This window comes from Diabrotica virgifera, chromosome 5 (genome assembly GCF_917563875.1).
Source record: "Diabrotica virgifera virgifera chromosome 5, PGI_DIABVI_V3a".
In the NCBI taxonomy this organism is placed as follows: Eukaryota; Metazoa; Arthropoda; class Insecta; order Coleoptera; family Chrysomelidae; genus Diabrotica; species Diabrotica virgifera.
In genome coordinates this window covers 147,090,507-147,112,478 of record NC_065447.1, presented here as the reverse complement: position 1 = coordinate 147,112,478, position 21,972 = coordinate 147,090,507, and the positions used below count along the sequence as shown (strand labels likewise).

The window sequence follows — 21,972 nt, the reverse complement described above, 5'->3', positions numbered from 1 at the left end:
TCTTTAGATAATAAAATAGAACAACAACAAAATTATTTAGACAACAAAATAGAGCAACAACAAAACTACTTAGACAGTAAAATAGACCAACAACAAAACCATTTAGAAAATAAACTAGTAGAACAACAAAACAAAATAAAAACTAATTTAACAAACAAAATAGACGACAACAAAATTATTTAGAGCATAGACTAGTACAGCAACAAGACGATTTAGAAAATAAAATAAAACAACAACAAAACAATTTGAAATTTAATTTAGAAAGACAAATAGTTGAATTAGAAAAAAAGATTAATACCCATGCTTCTTTGTCTAATATTGTTTCCATTACTCATGTAGAACCAGAGCAAACAGCTTCATCGTCTTCTACAGTCTCTGATACAATTAGAAGTAGCAAAATTTTAAAACCACCCACGTTCGATGGCCAAACAGCGTGGGAAACTTATGCAGCGAAAACGAAATGGCAGCTTCCTTGGTGGTGTCGCTTCGAGGAGAAGCAGCGACTGTTTTGCAATTTCTTCCCCAGGGTACACCCAGTTATACCTCTCTCGTACAAGCTTTAGAGACAAGATATGGGCAGCAACATCTAAAACAGGTTTTCCAAAGTCAACTGAAAGTCGATATCAAAAACACAACGAAAGCCTGCAAGAATTTGAGGCCGATATTAAAAGACTATTGCATTTGGCGTACCCTCAGGCACCTAGAGATTTTCTGGAACAAATCGGTATACATGCATTTATAGATGGACTATATGATATCGAAATGCAACAGTCTCTTAGATTACAACACCACAACACACTAAATAAAGTACTAATCTCAGCTCAGGAGTTTGAAGCGGCGAAAAGTATTTCCAGGTCTCTTCCACAATTAAAAGAAATAAGATTTACATAAAATAAGCAAGTCACTACCACAGATAACGAACAACTAGTTTTGTCCCAGATATTAAGCTTACTGCAAAATATGCAACAACAATCTCAAAATCAGAACAGAAGATGTTTTATTTGTGGAAGAATGGGACATTTGCAAAATAATTGCAGAAATAAATTCCAGGCGACGAAAGAAGAATCAAATAATGAGATTAGGAGGTCGCCTAGTTCGACATCCAGAAGCCTGTCACAAAGTTCCACTAGAAATGATGATAGATGGTCACTAAGAAACAGATTTCCTACAGCTGACGATAGAACGGAAGAAAGTACACTAGAATCTGAAGTTACTCATTTCAAGGAGCAATTAGCGATTAGTAAAAATGAAATAGAAAGGTTAAGAGAACAGATGTCAATATTGCAAGAAGAGTGTAAGGTAATTCGAACCAATGTTATGACTACACAGTCCAATGAAAACCAATACCAGAAACTCATGAAAGATAAAAATATGTTAAATAAATAATTACAAGAATTCCAAAATGCATTAAATGAATTACAAGTTCAAAGCCAATGTCAGATAGCACAAAAAGAGAATGTAACCGAAGAAGTAAGTGTGTAGATGACGACAGTTGAACAGCAAGAAGATAATGACCAGACTTCTCTGGAAAACCTTAAGAAGAGTTAAAAGACAGATACGATAACAGAAAGAGTTATACGAGATGTAAATGTTATATAAAATACAGGCTTAAAAATGGAGTAAGACCACTTTGGCAGGAAATATCTAAATACAGTCGAACTATAAAGGCATACTGGGCTCAATGGGAATCCTTGCATCTTTCGAATGGTTTGCTATATCGGAAGTGGAAAAGTCCCGATGGAGTACGTATAGTTCCACAAGTGGTACTGCCAAGATCACACACTAAAAGTGTGTTGCAAGAACTTCATAGCAGCCTGTCTGGAGGACATTTTGGAGTAAAAAGGACACTGCCAGAGTTCGAGACAGATTTTATTGGATAAATTGTCGCCGAGATGTAGAAGATTGGTGTAAGAAATGCGATTTATGTAACGGTAGAAAAGGCCCTAGAACAAGAAGTCGTGGTAAAATGGCACAATATCTTTCCGGAGAGCCTTTTGAACGACTTGAAGTTGTTATTCTCGGTCCACTTCCAACGACATAGAGAGGTAACAAGTACTTAATGGTTGCAATGGATTATTTTTCAAAATGGCCTGAAATTGTACCCCTTCCTAATCAAGGAGCGACGACTGTAGCAGAAGCATTCATAACACACGTCGTATCAAGACATGGAGTTCCTTTAGAGTTGCATTCTGATCAGGGACGAAATTTTGAATCAGAATTATGGCAAGAATTAATGAAAATCTTGGGTATTAAGAAAACTCGAACTACGCCTCTCCACCCACAATCAGACGGAATGATCGAAAGACATAAGAGAACTATTTGTCAATACCTCTCAATGTTTGTTGCTGATAATCAAAAAGATTATGATACCCTAATTCCTCTATTCCAGTTAGCCTACAGAAGTCCTGAACATGAAGCAACCGGTTATTCTCCATTAATGATGATCACCGGAAGAGAAATGAAGCTTCGTCAACGTCTTATTTTCGGAAAATTGCCTACCTGCGAAGAAGAACCTTCATCTCTGACGTACCTAAAAAACTTAAGAAAAAAACTGGAAAAAGTCCACGAATTTGCTAGTAAAAGTTTGAAGCTTCAAAGTGATAAAGCCAAGTCCAGGTTCGATGTGCAAGCTACTGGGACAACTTTCGAAAGAGGTGACCCAGTATGGTTATACAATCCCACACGCAAGAAAGGACTTTGCCGGAAACTTCAACGAAACTGGAAACGCCCGTACACCGTCTTAAAGAAAATAAATGATCTAGTCTACCCCATTCAGTTTTCAGCTAGAAGTAAACCCAAGGTAGTTCATATTGAGAGATTAGCCCCATATCATAGAACTGATCCACCCTGTTGGCTTCAACCAGACCCTGATAGACCAGTTATTCGAGGCGAATAACTATAAAGGAGAGAGCAGTGCTATGACAGTTCCGTAGATTGATCCTACATAGAAAGATTCCCTCGACGCGAAAGAAGAAGTATTAACGTACGAGAATGTTCTGGATGTCATGGAATAATCCAGAAATGTCTGGTGTCAGAAATCTATATAAATATATGTGTTTGACATTTTATAGTTCAGATTCGGTTGTAATTCAGATTTTGAAGTTTGCAGTTATCAGTTTGTTAAAGTATTGTAATTTCTGTTCGAGTTCAATAAAGATATTTACAAGAAGTGTAACACTATTAATCAAAAAGCTTTTAATATTTATATTCTTAAAGACCCTTTCCGGCTACAACACAAAACGTTTTCGGAAAAACAATGCCATCATAAGTGCTGCTTACACGTAGGTAGGTATACTTACATGTTTTGAGCCATGAAAACATTTTAAATGGTATAAAGTTATTATAAAGTTACATTTTTGTATAAAATATTATTGTGGTGTTTGAACTTTTCCTTGATTTTACATAAGAAATAGCAATATTTTTTATTCTCAGGATCAGCAACTCACACTGTATGGAGGTTCTACAGAACGACCAGATTCACTTTGTATTTGAGATTTGGATGCTCACTGTTGTTGACGTTCGGTTTTTCCATATTTTCTGAATTTGTTTTTTGGTACCGTGCAGGTATTTTACTTGACGAGAGTGAACAGCCGTAGCGCAACGGCATGACAACTGCTCTCATAAGCCAGAGCGCCTGGGTTCGAGCCCCAGCACAGATCATTCATTTTTCATTTCTAAAAATGATATTCACCGTGCCTAGGAAAGTACGTTAAGCCGTCGGTCCCCCTGGGCTAGTGTATACATCGACACTAGTTACTTGAAACAGGATTAAAGATGTAAATGGCGCCGGAACCTGTCCGAAAGGATCTCCCCGGCAAAAATGTCATACGATATTATTACTATTATACTTGACGAGACGTTACCAATTGCCGTGATGTAAAATTAAGGAAAAGTTCCAAAATCAAAATATTTTATACAAAAATGTAACTTTTTAATACTTTATATTACACTAAGCAGCAAAATTAATGCACCACCTTAAAAATGGGACATTTTTAATGTCTCGTATTTCCTAAACCTGTTGTCCAATTTAAGTGATTTTTTAGTATGTTATAGCCTTTTTCTTTAAGAATATCTATGTACCTAATAATATTATTGCCAGGCAGGTAAATCATACTGTGCTTTTTTCCTCAAAGTTTGGAATACCCTGTGGAATATTCCAGCATAAATAAAGTATTGAAACTAAAACTCGATGGTAGCCTTAGGCTTTCTTAACATTTTTTTATTCATTTGTTTACGTTGGATAATAAAAAAGTTTATTATCTAACGTAAGCGAATGAATAAAAAAACAAATTGTTAAGAAAGCCTAAGGCTACAATTGAGTTTTAATTTCAATATTTTATATATGTTAGAATATTCTACAGGGTGTTCCGAACTTTAAGGAAAAAACACAGTATGATTTTTACACCCTGCAATAGCATTTACTATTATTATCTAGCAACACTATTACCTATTATATCGATATTCTTAAAGGATAAGGCTGTAACATACTAAAAAGATCACTGAAATCGGACAACAGGTTTAGGAACTTCGAAATTTGTCTGCTCAGTGTATTATTTACACCATTTATACTAGGATTTTCCCCGGATATTTTTGGTTGCTCAAAACATGTTTAAGCAGCACTTATGATACATTAGAATTGTTATTCCAAAAGCATTCTGTGATGTAGCCCGAAAGGGTCTTTTTTAGTATAAATTAATATACCCTTTATAAAGTATTTTTGATTAATTTTTAATCTTAAAACTTTTTTGGAGTGCGCTTAGTTGTCTTTATTTATGTCGGATGACTATAATACACACACCGGCAAAACTAGCCGAACACGTTAAAAATGGGACATGTTTGATGTCTCGTATTTCATAAACCAGTGGTCCGATTTGAGTGATTCTTTTAGTATGTTATAGCCTTATTATTTAAGAATATCGGTGTAATAATATTGTTGCTAGACTGGTAAATGTCATTTTATACCGGGTGTAACAAGCATACTGTGTTTTTTTTCTTAAAGTTCGGAACACCCTGTGAAATATTCCAGCATATATAAAATATTAAAATTAAAACTCGATTGTAGAATTATGCTTTCTTAACATTTTCTTTTTTGATTCATTTGCTTATGTTGGAAAATAAAAAAGTTATGTGCTTTAACATCTAGCCATGTTTTTTATCAATACATCCTCATAGTAGAGGAGAAAAGTATGCTAAATTTGCAATTACTCGAGCGTTCTTGTGACCTGGAGTGATTGTGAAGAGTGGGTGCTACAACCAAAAAAAGTTAAGTTAAGTTTTCCATAAAGTGTGGGACTCTCCATTTTTCAATTTAATTTTCCATTTCCACCAATCGTTTTTTTCCGATTTTAGCGCTATTTATCCATAATAGGAAAAAATGTTGCGAATAAAAGTTGCTTATTTTTACGTCAAGGATCCAAATCTGCAATAAAAATTGGGGGCTCCTATTTAATATTTTCATGTAACCCCCCACCCCACCTCGGTGGGGGGTTTGTGTTTGGTGCCATTCGGTAGATTTTTGAAAAATATTGAATAGGTATATTTTGCAGTTTTACGATCTGATTTTCATTTCTCAAAATATCGCAGGGTTCGTATTTATAATTTTTAATTAACCCCCACCCCTCTCCGTGGGGTGTCACGAGCCCCCACGGAGGTGGGGTGGGGGATTTAATTTAAAATCTTAAATAGGAGCCCCCAATTTTTATTGCAGATTTGGATTCTTTACGTAAAAATAAGCAACTTTTATTCGACATATTTTTTCGAATTATGGATAGATAGCGCTATAATCGGAGAAAAATTATTGTTTCAAATGGAAAATTAAATTAAAAAATGAAAAGTCCCCCACTTTATGGAAAACTTAACTTAACCTTTTTCTGATTTTAGCACATACTCTTCACAATCCAATAAGTTCCCATAACGCTCGAGTAACTGCAAATTTAGTATACTTTCCTCCCCTACTATGAGGATTTATTGATGAAAAACATGGATAGCTGTTAACGCACATAACTTTTTTATTATCGCACATAAGTAAATGAATCGAAAAGGAAAATGTTAAGCAATCCTAAGTCTAGAATCGAGTATTAATTCTAATATTTTACATATGCTAGAATATTCCACAGGGTGTTCCAAACTTTAAGAAAAAAACACAGTATGATTGGTACACCCGCTATAAAATGGTATTTACCTGTCTAGCAACAATATTATTACAACGATATTCTTAAATAATAAGGCTATAACATACTAAAAGAATCACTCAAATCGGACCACTGGTTTATGAAATACGAGACATCAAACATGTCCCATTTTTAACGTGTTCGACTAATTTGTAGTTATTTATGATATGTGTTAAAAGTACAATTTTAAGGCACGCATGTGAAAGTTTGCAGAATGAGCGAAGCGAATTCTGCAATTCACATGAGTGCCTTAAAAATGTACTTTTTAACACGTATATCATACAATATTTTTTCTACAAACGTCTAATATATCAACAATTATAATTTATTCATTCTCAATTACAGGACAATATCTACAAAAACTTTTACTTGAATTTGACTGACATTCCATTTTTATATTTTTCTTGACATTACATCAAACCTGCCTATACTGTCAATACGTAAATTAACAACTATAGAATAATATCTACTTTTATTGTTGTATATTCTAACAAATTTTAATAATTTTGTTCTACAAACGTGTTAAAAATGCAATAATACAGTTTAAATTAAATTTTAAAGAACCTTTTAAACCACCTTTTTTCAAATTGCGCAAGTTGTACTATTAATATTAATGTTAATAAATGAAATATAAATATTTTGACGTTTCACAATTTGACAATTCACTTTTAACTGCAGTGCCTTAAAAATTTTAAAGCACTAGTGCTTTAAAGTAGCATTTTTAACGCTCCTATGGAGTGCTAAAAATTGCATTTTTAACACGGTTGTAGAAAATAGTTATTTTTCTACGGCCGTGCCTAAACAGCCACTTTCTAGCACGAATTTCGTTTCCGAAAGTTGCACTTTCCCGCACGGCGTGCGTAAAAGTAAATTTTCCCGCACGGCGTGCGAGAAAGTAGAATACCTTCTAATATGGCATTATAATATACTATAATACATGCAATCAACTAATATTTAGATATTATTTACTAATTTATTTCAAATGTATCTCATTGTGTTCATGTTTTAAAGAAATTAACGCAATAATTCGATGAAATAAAATTATTTTGACATAATATTTAAAAGTCAAATCAGTAGACAATTACAATGGTTTTAAATCGTCGTCATGGAAACCAATATCGTCGTCGTGGTAACCCATTATATTGAAAGTTTGGTTTTGACAACCTTGTCAAAGAATTAATTTGTGTATTTTCACTCCTAAATAAAAATTGATATGACTTTATTTTTTGTGGCTTTTTTCCAAACGTACTGCTCTAGAAAAAATATTGTTCCTAACTCATGCGGAAAGTGTCTTCCCCGCACTCGACTGCTTGCCCGAACTCCCCTATCGCGTCGTTCGGGCCAACGGCAGTCTCGTGCGTGAAAGTATCACTTTCCGCACTAGTTAGGAAAATAACTATTTATCGCTACTGGTGTGTCTTGGATTTCAATTTAAAACAGAAATTTTAAGATGTAATTTGAATTGAAAATACTTCTTAGTCCTAAGAATATTAGTAATAAAACGACGCGTTGTACCGCTTATAATATGTATTACCTACACAATAAATATGTACCATATCAAGATTTTTATTTTATTTTAAGAATTATGTGCACTGTATTTTAAATATGATTGTTAAGGGAATAGGCACAAACTTTCTGCTCCGATGCTAATGCATTCATTTTTTTTTTCGAATCCTGAGAAAACTAATATGTATTTTTGAAAAATTTAAACGCAGAATGAAAAATTACATTATTACCGAGGGTCGAAAGTCCCTAAAACTTCTATAATGTTTATTCTAATAATGGTAGGGGAGCCCAAGCGGGGATATTTGCAGTAATTCGAGTGCGTCAGATTATTACATGGGGAGAAAACTTGTACCCTGAAAATGTACCTCTACCATATATATTGGCTCTTAATGCAGGGGAGTTCGTTAAGGGGAGGCCGAAAATAAAATCTATCGTTAGAAAAACTCGAAATAGTCAGATTAAGATAAAGCAAGTTAAGTACATTTAAAACAATGGGTCTATTGAATAAAAATAAGTATTTGCTTTTACTTCCTCGTATTTAAGTATTGACTTAATAGTAATTGAACAAAGCATTAAGGAAATGACTTTATTCCGTTACTATTAAGTTAATACTTAAATATTTATAAGTAAAAGCAAATACTTCTTTTTATTCAATAGACCCAGTATATTATTTAAAAAATCTGACGATTTGAGCGTAAGGAAATGGGTCCTTAAGTTTCACAAGAATAAAGCGAATATTTCGCGAAATGAATGACAGATCGAAAAACTAAAAAATACGTGCTCAATATTTTTCAAAAACCTATCGAATAATACTAAACACGGCTTCCCCGGAGAGGGGTAGGGGTTAAATTTAAAATTTTAAGCACGAATCCCGCGATATTTCGCGAAATGAACATCAGATCGAAAAACTGAAAATACACTTATTCAATATTTTTGAAACATCTATCCAATGGCACCAAACACCCCCCCCCCCTCACGGAGGTGGAAGGGGGTTACTTTAAAATCCTAAATGGGAGCCCCCATTTTTTATTGCAGATTTGGATTCCTTACGTAAAAATAAGTAACTTTTATTCGAGACATTTTTTCGAATTATGGGTAGATGGCGCTATAATCTAAAAAAACAATTGTTGGAAATGGAAAATTAAATTAAAAATGGAAAGTTCCCACTAAAATGGAAAACTTTACTTAACTTTTTTTGGTTTTAGGACCTACTCTTCACAACCCAATAGGTCAACGTAACGCTCGAGTTACTGCACATTTAGCATACTTTGCTCCCCTACCATAAGTTACAGGGGTGAAAAAGAAGAGAAAATTGAGTGTGATTTTTAATTTCAAATATCTTGTTCAAAAGAAACTTTTCGTTTATTCTAAGGGACTTTCTACCCTCGGAAATGATGTAATCTTTCATTCTACGTTTAAATTTTTTAAAAAAATATACATATATGTATTAGTTTTTCCAGGATTGGAAAAAAATGTCCCTGGTGATATTTTCCAAATCAAAATTTTTGGTTACATTTTAGTAGGTTATTCTTGCCATCGTCCTTTACAACACCTGATAGGTTTCAAAAATTCCTGAATTATATTCTAAAATCGACCTATTTTTCACCCACAGCTTGGACTACAATATTTTTTGAATTATTGAAGATCAGAGATTTTAATTTTTCTTGAAAAAAATGCATGTTTACAGCAGTTTTTCATAAATAACTTTAAAAACTAAAAGTTCTTTAAAAAAGATATCATTATCAACATTAAAGCTTATAAAAAATCGAATACCTATACTCCTTATACTTTTAATAAAGTAGTTTTCATCTCCGAGAAAGGGTGACATCCATCCCCAGGATGAAAGCACAGGTTGGTACCATGTCACTTTCTTTCCTGAGGTATCCTCTATCCACTCACCAATTTTCATGAATATCAATGAAGGGTCACCGAAATCGGAGGTAATAGCTCGTATCCACCTTCAGTGACTGCACTAACATGATAGTAGGTACACCTTTTTGTACCTATAGGAAATAATAATCAAATTTTTTTGTTATAGGATTGGTCACTGCAATCGCCGTATTCTTTACGATGGTTACTGTTGCAGCACTGATGTATTCATTTTTCATACAAAGTCCTGTTCTAAAATTAGAAACTATCTTAAATTCTCTGACGAGCATGCTGGCTACAACAGAAATCGTGTTTGGAGTTTTATATTTATTGCCGTGTTGCGAGAAAAAACACTATTATTAAATTTGTAATTCAATATAACTGTTTTGTATGAATAAATTATTTTGGTATATTATTGTTAAGAAATGTCTTTTATTTTTAAATTTATAAATCATAATACTTATACTATATTATCATAATACTTGTTAAATCCTATAGTACAATCATTCAAGCTTAAAATGGATCCAATCCTCGCAATTCTAATTGCCTTCATAGATCTTCTTGAAAATTTGGAATTAAGTTCATTTTACCCTCCACTTCAAACCTGACTTGGTCACAAATTTACTTTTTATTTTTAAGGGGTGAAAACTACCCCTTACTCCAATAAATTGAAAACTAATGAATTAAAGCGGTAATGGGCTATAATTATGTTCAAATATGTTAAATGTTGACTGTTTTAAATCGTAACTTTAACATTTTGATATTTTACAGCTCACCCACCCTTAAAAATAACCCCTCATACAAAAATTATTTCAAAAATATGGTCAAGAAAGATGAAATTTTTTTATTTTGGATCGTAATACGAGAATTTCTTTCCTTCAAGTACAAGAAATCTGGCACTTAATTTTTTAATTATGTAACCACCAAAAGCCACCCTTAAGAATGAAACTTATGAAAAAATAAAAATTATAAAATGGAAGCAGTTATAGATATCAATATGTTTAAACATGTTAAATTTTTGTTATTTTTTTTACAATGTAACTAATAGTTCGATATTTTTATATGTAACCACCCTTAAAAACTACCCCTTATACAGTTTTTTTAAAAAATGGCTGAGATTATGACATCATTTTATTTTCAATCTTAAATAGAAAAAATATTTACTATTTAAATATAAAAACCTGATACATATACACGTTTTTAATTTGATTCAACCTCTAAAAACTACCTCTTATCATAAAAATTAGGGAAAAAATCTGTTTGAATGCTTGAAATAATGTAATTCGTTAAGAAAATGTAAATTAATTGTTGCTTATGATGTAATGATATATTTATAAAATTTGTATCCAATAAAAATATACGTTCGAGGGAAGTTAAACTTTTTAAACTTCACATTTTGATGATAATGAATAATATTTATTTTACAACATTAAATTAAGTATAAAATTAATCTGATTTTTAAGGTATACATCAATAATTTAACTTCAACTCCCAAATTCGTGTATTTCTTCTGCATCAACTTCCTTTTCTTCTTGGTCGACAGGAGGACAATTTTGGCAACTATCACCAGAGCAGGAACCGCAAGATTGATTGCAATATAATCCAAGTTTGCGACACCCACAAGTTGAGCCACATCCTTTTTTTGCAATTGAAAAATATTATTTTATGTAGTTCTTCTGGTGCAGAAATATCCGTCACTTTGTTTGGTACCAAGGTGCTATTCACTTTTGTCCATCCGCAATCAGCAAAAATGAGAGTTTTGTTGTCCGATATGTAAATACAAAGCAGACGCTGCATGTATAAATGAATAAATACTCCAAAAACATCAAAATTTAGACGCTCCGTAATTTTCAAACATTATCTCTAGAAAAATGTATTTGGTTTTTCAACAATAACTCAGCTTCCCTTTAAACTTCTTGCATTCACTCTCACATCATTTTATAGGGAATTTCATAAGCTATAAGATCGTGGAGTTTCAATCTTTATAGCCCGTTTTATTAAGAGAATTTTAATGTAAAAGGGCTAAAAAGACGCTCCTTTTGCATTGACATCAATATTTTAAACGCCTATATCTCGCTTAATTTATAAGCTACGGTAGTTATAAAAAGCACAATTCTCATTAAGAAAAAAGCTAAATTTTTAATCAAAACACTTTTTTCATAAATCCAATAGTTTTTGATATATTTTGAAAAAATAACATATTTTTTGAAAAATCGAAAAAAAAAGAAATTTACTTAAAACAAGTTTTTTCAAAACATAATTGTTCTAAATAATTCAAACGTTTGGAACGTGTTGTCAGAACATAAATAAAGTTAATTTTACAACGTCTACGATTAATATTAATTTTGGCGCACATGGAATACATTTTACCGCCATTTTTCTTTTATAAATTCGAGGTATTTTACTAATTTTCATCATAATTTGCTTAATTTTCATGGTAATAGAGGCTTTTATCAAAACTTATTTTGAAGGTTTAAAAAAGTACTTTAAAAATGTTTATTAATATTTTCTATGAAAAATTAATCATTTTCCTGTTATTTGAGCTCAAACCTTTGCATAAATTTACGAAAAACAAAAAATTCGTTTTCAATGACTCATAATTTGCTTAATATTATCTAAAAAATTTAATTAAAACTGAATAATTTCTTTGTTTTCTTATAAGCTTCAATTTTAATAAGGATGATTTTTTCCTGAAAATGCGTAATTTTTGAGTTACTTGCGAAGAACTATTCAAAAACGTGTTTTTTTTTGGAATTTTCAATCGCGAATAACTCAGAAATTATTAAGTTAAGTAAAAAATTTTGTTATATATTTTCTTCATAGAATTCAATTATCTATCGATTCCCGGTGTCATTTTGAAATTTTAAATTTGCACCCCCGAGAAAGGGTGGAATTCACCCCCGGGGTGAAAGCATACATTGGCATTAAGTCAGGTTTGCTATTTGTATCATTTTTGAGGTACTGCCAAAATTTCAAACAAATCCATGAAGGTCTTTAGAATTGAGAGGTGAATTGCTTGAATGAATGTACTACTACTATTCCAGCAAACGAAGCCGAATAAACCCTTAAAAAAGAGAGCCACTGTTGCCCCCATTACCCCAATATTGTGCCCATTTTTAAATTTGACATGGAATCCAGGACATGGAAAAGAAAAACCGATAAGGGTTCGTGAACATCAAAAGACCCAAAGGGGTGCTAGGTTGGTGACTAAGGGAATGGGTATATGAAAAATAGCCATTCAATGTAATCTCCTGACAAATATTCCAAAAAAGATTCGAGAGAACGGCAACTTGCAATGTCCGGCACAATTGGGTAGACGTCCTTGTTTTACAATCGAACAAGGAAAAGAAATGACTGCCCATCTAATTAAGCTTTTCAACATTTTCTATGATTTATCGAGATGTCAATGTTGTCGCCTTGTCTACAAATGCGAAGAAAATCTTAAGATAAAGCATCGTTTGAATATCCAAAAGGGTTTTAATACCCGTCAATAATTAATGATCTTGATAATCACAGAATTCGATGTATGACCTATTGTTTGTAAATCAAAACGGCAAACGGGTGTAGGTTTTCAAAAAACTGATAGTGTGTAAAAACTTTATTAATAAAGTTTGGGTGTGTAAAAACTTTATTAATAAAGTTTTTACACCCTATCAGTTTTTTGAAAACATACACCCGTTTGCCGTTTTGATTTATGTAGAAGTGTATACAAGTCATACAGTCTTTTTGTATTCATTTACCTATTATTTGTGACGAAATTTGAACACATTCTAAATGTTCGGATGCAGAGAGCCGTAAATAATGTTTGTGGCTTTTATTTTTTTTTTTTTCATTTTTGTTCTTGTTTTTGTTTTAACCATTTTCTTTATATGTAGTTTATTATTTTACCTTTGTTTGAAATGATCCTTACCTACTTTATGAGCGTAGGCGCAAAATTTCGGCCTAATGCTTTTTAAACGCATTCATTTATTTCGAATCCTGAAAAACTAGATTTTAAATATTTTTGGAAAAATTTAAACGCAGAATAAAAAATTACATTGTTGCCGAGGGCAGAAAGTCCCTTAGAATAAACAAAAAGTTTTATTTTAATGAGATATTTGAAATTAAAAATAACACTTAATTTTCTCTTCTTTTTTGAACCCTGAAATGTAATCTTTCAGTCTGCATTTAATTTTTTCAAGAATACTTATGAGTCTTATCAATATTCGAAAAAAAAAGAATGCATTTAAAAAGCATTGGCCTCAATGTTACGCCTATGCTCTTCCGAATGATGGGTATAATCCTTTAAAAAAAATTTAAATAAATTCTATTATAATTTTTTTATTTAAAAAATGTCACATATAATGGCGCGTCCGCAAGAATTTGCGTCGCTTTGTACCAGTGAGGACGCGGTGTTCAAATTATTTGATCTTCGTTCGAAAACGATAACCGATGGAGCGTGTGCGTTGTGTGCGTCGAAAATTCTTGCGTCCGATTTATACGACGAACACGTCCACACTAGCACAATTTACTTCGAGCACACAAATATTTGCGACGAATAGTTGGTACGCTCGAAAAATTTACCAATGCGGACTCGGCATAACAAAAATATGCATGTAAAACCTTCATATAGAAATATTTAAATTTGTTTAAAGGCTAATAGTATGGTTAAAAAAATATTTCCTCAGGAGGATCCGATTCTCCCTTAACTCACTTACTTATTTATTTAGTCCTAAGCCTTTCTACCTTTAGGTGTAAGGCTGGTGAAGTTGAGTTTAGCATTGTAGTCTCCATGCTTTCTGATCTTGCGTTAGGTTTCTTGCACTTTCCAATGTCAATCCCTTCTTCTCGACTTCGTTCCTGATTTCATCTACCCACATAACTCTTGGTCTTCCTCTTTTGTTTTTCCCCTGCACTCTCGTTTCGAACACTCGTTTTGTTAGCCTCTCGTTCGACATTCTACACACGTGTCCGAACCATCTAAGTTGTCCCTCCACTATTTTTTCATTGATTGGTTCTAGTTTTAGTTTTTGTCTAATTGTTTCGTTTCATATTTTGTCTGTCCTCTTTCTGTTTGCTATTTTCCTCAGGAACCTCATTTCCATAGCATTGACTCTGGATTTTTGTCTCCTCGTCAATGTCCATGTCTCGCTGCTATACATGATTGTTGGTCTAAATACTGATTTAACGACTGCTGTTTTTACTTTCTCCGGTATCTCTTTTTTCCCCAAAAATGTTGTTTTCATAGCGTTAAATAAGCTTCCTGTTCGTCCCATTCTCTCGTTTATTTCCATGTCTTGTTTACCATTTCATTCGATTATTACTCCTAGGTATTTAAAATATTCCACTTGCTCTAGTTTTTTCCCGTCTAATTCTATTGCGTGTGTCTTCCTCGTATTTGAAATTATCATTGTTTTTTTCTCTGTATTAATTTTCATATTTATGTTTGATAATTCTTCTTCTAGGATTTGAAGATTGTTCTGTAAGTCTTCTCTGTTTTCTGCTATCAATACCATGTCGTCTGCAAATAGTAGCTCCGATAGTTGAGTCCGTTTCATTTGCCAGTATCCTAATGTGAGTTTTCTCATTTTTCTCTTAGCTTTCTTTATCGCTTCATTAAGTACCACTGAGAATAGCAGTGGACTCAGCACGCATCCCTTTTTGACGCCTTGACTTGTAGTAAATTCTCTGGATTCCTCGTTATTGGTTCTTACTCTATTTGTATTATTTTTGTACAAAGCCTTTATTACTTCTATTATGTGTCTGTCGACTCCCCTTTCTTTTAGTGTCTTCCATACGTCCTTTCTTCGGATTCTGTCGAACGCCTTTTCCAGGTCAATGAAGCACATATGTATCTCTCTATTCTTCTTGATTACCTTCTCACTTGCTTGTCTTAATGTGAATATTAGGTCTTGCGTGCTTCTGTCCTTCCTGAATCCACACTGTGTGTCTTCCATAGTTGTTTCTAGTTGGGTTTTTATTCTTGTCTCTATTATTCTTGCAAATACCTTCCCAGGAATACTTGATATGGTGATACCTCGGTAATTATTACAGTTTCTCTTGTCTCCCTTTTTGTGTATTGGTAATATAATGCCTTTCTTCCAGTAATTTGGTAATTCTGCTCTATTTATGATATCATTCATTAGTTCTTTCATGATATCCATTCCCTCTGTCCCCATGAATTTTATCATTTCCGGGGTGATATGATCCTTGCCTGGAGCTTTGCCCAATTTTATTCTTTCTATTGCTTTCTCATTCCTTTCTCCTTTCTCATTCATTGTTCTTCATTCCTTTCTTGTATCTCCCCTATATTGTCCGTGTCTGCATGAGTTAGCTCTTTGAAATGTTCTCTCCATCTTTCCATTATGTGTTTTTCTTCTGTTAGTATGTTTCCATTCTTGTCTTTTATATTCGGCATCGTGTGCTCTTTCTTTTGTCTGAGTTGTTTTAATGCGCCGTGGAAGAGTTTTTGGTTTTCCCTATAATTTTTTGTCATTTTTTGTCTAAATCTCTCCCATGACCTTTCCTTTCCTGCTTTCACCGCTATTTTAACCTCTTTTCTTTTTTCTTTATATGCCTCGTAATCTTCCGGGTGTTTTGTGCTTAGGTATCTCTTCCATTTGTCTTTTTTGTTCTTTATTTTCTCTCGTCTCTCTTCCGTCCACCATTCCGTTCTCCTTATGTTAGTATTTGCTATTTTTGCTTTCCCGCAAGTTTCCTCAGCTGCTTTAATTATGCTGGTTTTTAGATATTCCCATTTTTCTTCTATATTTGCACAGTTCGATTTCAACAGTTGAAGTGTATACAGCTCTCTGTGTGATCGGTCCGTATAGTGTTTCGAGTGTTAAGTTTTGAGAAATGGCGAGTGTTAATGGCAAAGACCCCCCCCCGACAGAGGAAGGACAACAGAGATTATCAATGATATGGAGCTAGACGAATATTAAAAACAAACCACAAATACAATTGCTAATCAAAACCAACAAGTTCCACAGTCACAGGTAGTAGTAAAAACAAATAACAACAACTTTTTTCCGAGCAATCAGGTAAACGACAACAATATTAATAAAATAGGCCAGTCAGTAATTTCACAACCGAAAAATAAATATAATCGCGGAGACCAAGGTCCATATTTTGTATTTTTGCAGAATACTGATAGAAACATTGGGAAGTTGCATCGCATTGCGACTGCGCTTATGATTTTGCATGCTGAACCCTCAATTATAAAGATAGTATAGTGAACATTAATATTATTGGTAGAAATAAGGTCAGAATAGAATGCAATTCCTATGAGAGCGCGAACATTCTAGTAGAGAGTAAAAATTTAATAGAGAAAAAATACGACTTATACATTCCAAACTTTTTTGTACAAAAAAGCGGAGTAATAAAAGGTGTTGAAAAAGAAATAACTGAAACTGAATTAAAAAACATTATTGTACCTAGATATGGAAATTTTAAAGTTTTAAATGTTAAAAGAATGCTTAGAAAAGTAAATGATGAACGGGTAAAGACGGGTACTATAGTAGTGACGTTCAGGGGCCAAATGATACCACAACAGGTAATCATAGAGAAGATGATTTATCAAGTAGAACCATATATACCAAGAGTGATACAATGTGTAAATTGTCTTAGGTATGGCTACAGCTCAACACAGTCTAGGGGCAAGAAAAGATGTGGAAAATGCGGACAAGAACATGATTTGATAGAATGTGAATTAACAGAAACAAAGTGTGTATTTTGCTTAGGAAACCACTCTGCACTGGAAAGAGAAAAATGCCCCGAATTTGCAGAACAGAAAGGTATTAAGTATTTAATGGTAAATGAAAATTTACCATTTGATGAAGGTAAAATAAAATATACCAACAGTTACACGGCAGCCATACAATCCTCAAATTCAGGAAACAAATACACAATAACTACTAAAAGAAAGTGGAATGAAGGTACGCAAACTAAATAAGTGTATCCATACATGGAAGAACATAAAAATATTTTAGAAACTCCTGGCACTTCTTCGTTTCCGTCTCTACCAGTACCCAAAAACATCCCAATGTATCACAATAAAACGGTAGAACAAACTAAAAATCCAAATAAAAATATTAGTGAAACTCCTCCTCCTCTATCCTTTATCATTCGTAAGGATGTGTATGGCCGTATCTTTCCATATTTTAGTGAGTTTGACCGTTGCTGATCTGGCCATTGTAAGGCGTCGGCGTATTTCTTCTTCGCATCCACCATTGTTTGTGATAACAGAACCTAAGTAATTGAAACGGCTTACCACTTCAAACCCCGCTACGTTTCGTATTTCCGGCTGGTTATTTCTAATTCGATCGATTATCATTACCTTGGTCTTCTGCATATTAATTTTAAGTCCATATTCACGACTAATAATATCTAATAATTAGTGAAACTATATTAGTATTAATTAAAAGCATTTTATAAAAAAATTCAATAATATTACAAAATAAACAAGTTTTGGAAGAATTTAAATCGAATCTTAAACAAATTTTCAGTAGTAATTGCACAAGAGCTCTAAAATTATTGAATTTTTCCCGAATGTCACTTTGGCAGTTTTAATTTCACGAGCCGAAGGCGAGTGAAATTATGTCAAAGTGTCACGAGGGCAAAAATTCTATATTAATTTTAGAGTTCGAGTGCAATTTGTTGCGATTATTTCATGAATAAAACTGTTCAAAACCAAAATTTTATTGTAATTTAGATATGTAAGTACCAATTAGTGAAATTAAACACACAGTTGTTATAAATATGTATTTGACGGTTGAAAGTCATCACTTTTATAATTTTTAAAACATTTGTCATTAATGTCACTGAATGTATTTTTTCGTAGCAACGATGGGCATCTGACGTAATATGCTTAACGACGGGAGATTATCAAAAATTATCAGTAGTAATAACCCAAGGACATTGATAATTGTTCGAAAAAATTTTCGAAAAAAAACAGATTTCGAAAGCTTGTTGCTTGGAAACAGACCGACGCCGTAGGCGGAGGTCTGTTGCCTGTAAGCAACAAGCTTGAGAAAGTTGTTAAAAAATTTTTGAGCATTTATCAATGTTCGAGGGTTATTCGGATAGAAAATTTTTTGCTGGTTATGAAAAAAAAATACAGAGCAGAAACAATTTATTTAAATGTGCAATTAACAAAGGAACAATTAGAAAAATTTATTTATTTTACTTTCATTTCCTTATAATACTTTTCTTGTAAAAGCTTACTTGTTAGGTTCCACATGGTTTTGACAGTAGCTTCTTTAAACTCTGTACCATCTTTTCTTCTCATGTTCACAGCCCAATCCTTTAAAATCGACGCCAATTCTTCCACCGTCCGATTTCCATCTAATTCATATTTTCTATCATTGCAAAAGTCCATAAACGCTTTCCATACAAATTTTTTACTGTAAACAGTATTCTTTGGTATATTTGATTCGATAATTTCATTAATATTCTCATCAGTATTACAACCAAATCGTGACATTTTGAAATATTGAATATTTGAAATGTCAAAATAGAAATGAAACGAAATGTAGGTATCCATAGCTACATGATTGAGTGAAAACAGCCCATGGGATCTGTTTTCAGTATAATGTTGGTTTTATTAGTTGTATTCAATCAGATGACCACAAATTAATTGATTTCATTGGATTTCTAATTGAGCAAAAAATTTTCACCTTAATTTGCATGTCTGTAGCTTTTTATTGGTCAGAATCTCCTATGAATGAAATAATCAATGGAACTAACAAGTAGTAAAATTTTACAATGGAATTCACGATCTATAATACATAATAAGGGACATTTTGAAAAATTCGTAAATGAAAACAAATTTTTAGCTATACTATTAAGTGAAACGTGGATAACACCAAAATTAAATGTTTCATTTTCACATTATAATGTTTTTCGCGAGTATCGATTAGACGGGTATGGAGGAATTGCAATTTTACTCCGGAAAAACATAAATTATCAAAATAATTTAAATTTATATAATATAAATAATGTAATGTGTATTCGCGGTGTGCAAGTACTTGGAAGGGGAAACGAGAAACGACCCTGCGCGAGTCGCGGAGAAATATTGCAACTATCTTAAATAATTCATATTGTCAAATTGACGTATATTTCATACATTCTGTCAACGAAGCAGAAAAATTATATATTGCTCCACAATATTGATATGATATGCAATTATTATATAAAGGTAAATTTAATTAATTTTATTTTGCTTGCAGTACTGCATTTTAATAACTAATTTTATTTACTACATACAATTGTTGACGTTTTCATAACATAACCTGAATCTTATTTTTTCTTCTTATTATTTTTTTGGACTATGGCCTTGACAATTATCCAGTAACCAGGACTAATATAATTGGCCAATATAATTAAAAGTGCGAATTTTAGTATTGGGACCGTGCAAGTTCGGCAAAGCGACCTCTATTTCTACGCTCTGCAACTTTATTCGCACTTTTAATTATATTGGCCAATTATATTAGTCCTGGTTACTGGATAATTGTCATAGTCTAAGAGCTAGTGAACCTTTTGACTAACGGTCGTCCTGTAAGGCTAGAAATTTGTAGAGTGATAATTCATAGCACACCAAAGCTAAAAACCATGACCTGGCAGGCCTCAGCGGTGCACGTGTATCTACCAGGTGAATCGAAAAGTGCAAATTTAGGGGGTAAAATAAACTTTCTCCTGTAAGGTTTAAATTTAAGTATGTGTTTGAGTAAGTCATTTAAAAGAAATGTGTAAAATGACAGGCGATTCTGAAGAGCATAAGACCTTGCCAGGCGAGGGGAAAGATTAGGAGTTTTTCCTAAATTTATTTTTTTGCATCGAACAAATTTTTTTTAAGTTTTTTGAATCATTCCAAACAGAAAAGGTCTTTGGTGATTTTTCTCTTAAGTTAATAGTTTTTGTTATATAAGCGATTGAAAATTTTGAAAATTGCAAAATCGACCATTTTTAACCCCAAATCGGATATTTATCTAAAAATCTCAAAGTTGCCAAGGTAGGTAGATATTCTTTAAACATTGATTGATGAAATCCCAAAGAGTTTTTTGCAATACAATATCGGAAACCCCTTTGTTTTTTAATTGCTAATCAAGCGGACGCTTCACTGTAGTATAAGTGAGGACGTTTGAGTTGGCATAAATTCATTATCTCGAGAATTGGCAAATTTCAAGAGCAATCTTCAGACAGGTCGATTTTTATTTTTAAATTAGGACTTTTTGGCATATATATAATACTAGTGACGTCATCCATCTGAGCGTGATGACGTAATCGATGATTTTTTTAAATGAGAGTAGGGGTTGTGTTATAGCTCATTTGAAAGGTTATTTAATTCTCTATTCACTAATATAAACAATAACATAATTATTTATACAGGGTGTACAAAAAAAATTTTTTTATTAAATTAACTTTGATTAAATTTGACAAATAGAAGAAAAAAATTTTTTTGTACACCCTGTATAAATAATTATGTTAATGTTTATATTACTGAATAGAGAATTAAATAACCTTTCAAATGAGCTATCACACAACACCTACTCTTATTTAAAAAAATAATCGATTACGTCATCACGCCCAGATGGATGACGTCACTAGTATTATATATATACCAAAAAGTCCTAATTCAAAAATAAAAATCGACCTGTCTGAGGATTTCTCTTCAAATTTGCCCATTCTCTCGTGTAGCGTCCGCTTGATTAGCAATTAAAAAAACAAAGCGGTTTTCGTTATTTTATTGCAAAAAACTCTTCGGGATTTCATCAATCAATGTTTAAGGAATATCTGTGTACCTTGCCAATATTGAAATTTTTAGATAAATGTCCGATTTGGGTTAAAAATGGCCGATTTCGCAATTTTCAAAATTTTCAATCGCTTATATAACAAAAACTATTAACTTAAGAGAAAAATAACTAAGGACCTTTTCTGTTTGGAATGATTCAAAAAGCCTAAAAAAAATTTGTTCGATGCAAAAAGAATAATTTTAATAAAAACCCCTAATCTTTCCCCTCGCCTGGCAAGGTCTTATGCTCTTCAGAATCGCCTGTCATTGTACACATTTCTTCTAAATGACTTACTCAAACACATACTTAAATTTAAACCTTACAGGAGAAAGTTTATTTTACCCCCTAAATTTGCACTTTTCGATTCACCTGGTAGACACACGTGCACCGCTGAGGCCTGCCAGGTCATGGTTTTTAGCTTTGGTGTGCTATGAATTATCACTCTACAAATTTTTAGCCTTACAGGACGACCGTTAGTCAAAAGGTTCACTAGCTCTTAGACTATCAAGGCCATAGCCCAAAAAAATAATAAGAAGAAAAAATAAGATTCAGGTTATGCTATCAAAACGTAAACAAGTGTATGTAGTAAATAAAATTAGTTATTAAAATGCAGTACTGCAAGCAAAATAGAATTATTTAAAGTTGCCTTTATATAA

At 32.6% G+C, this 21,972-nt stretch overlaps 1 protein-coding gene across 1 annotated transcript in view; it reads left to right on the top strand.

The window, feature by feature from the left end:
* LOC114336692 (MOB kinase activator-like 2) overlaps nucleotides 1-9,971 on the top strand; it is a 392,967-nt gene extending 382,996 nt beyond the window's left edge. The window contains exon 7 of the mRNA XM_050650430.1: nucleotides 9,715-9,971. Within this exon, the coding sequence (XP_050506387.1) occupies nucleotides 9,715-9,908 (194 nt within the window). The 3' untranslated portion in view covers nucleotides 9,909-9,971. The remainder of the gene's footprint in view (nucleotides 1-9,714) is intronic.
* Nucleotides 9,972-21,972: the final 12,001 nt, after the last annotated feature.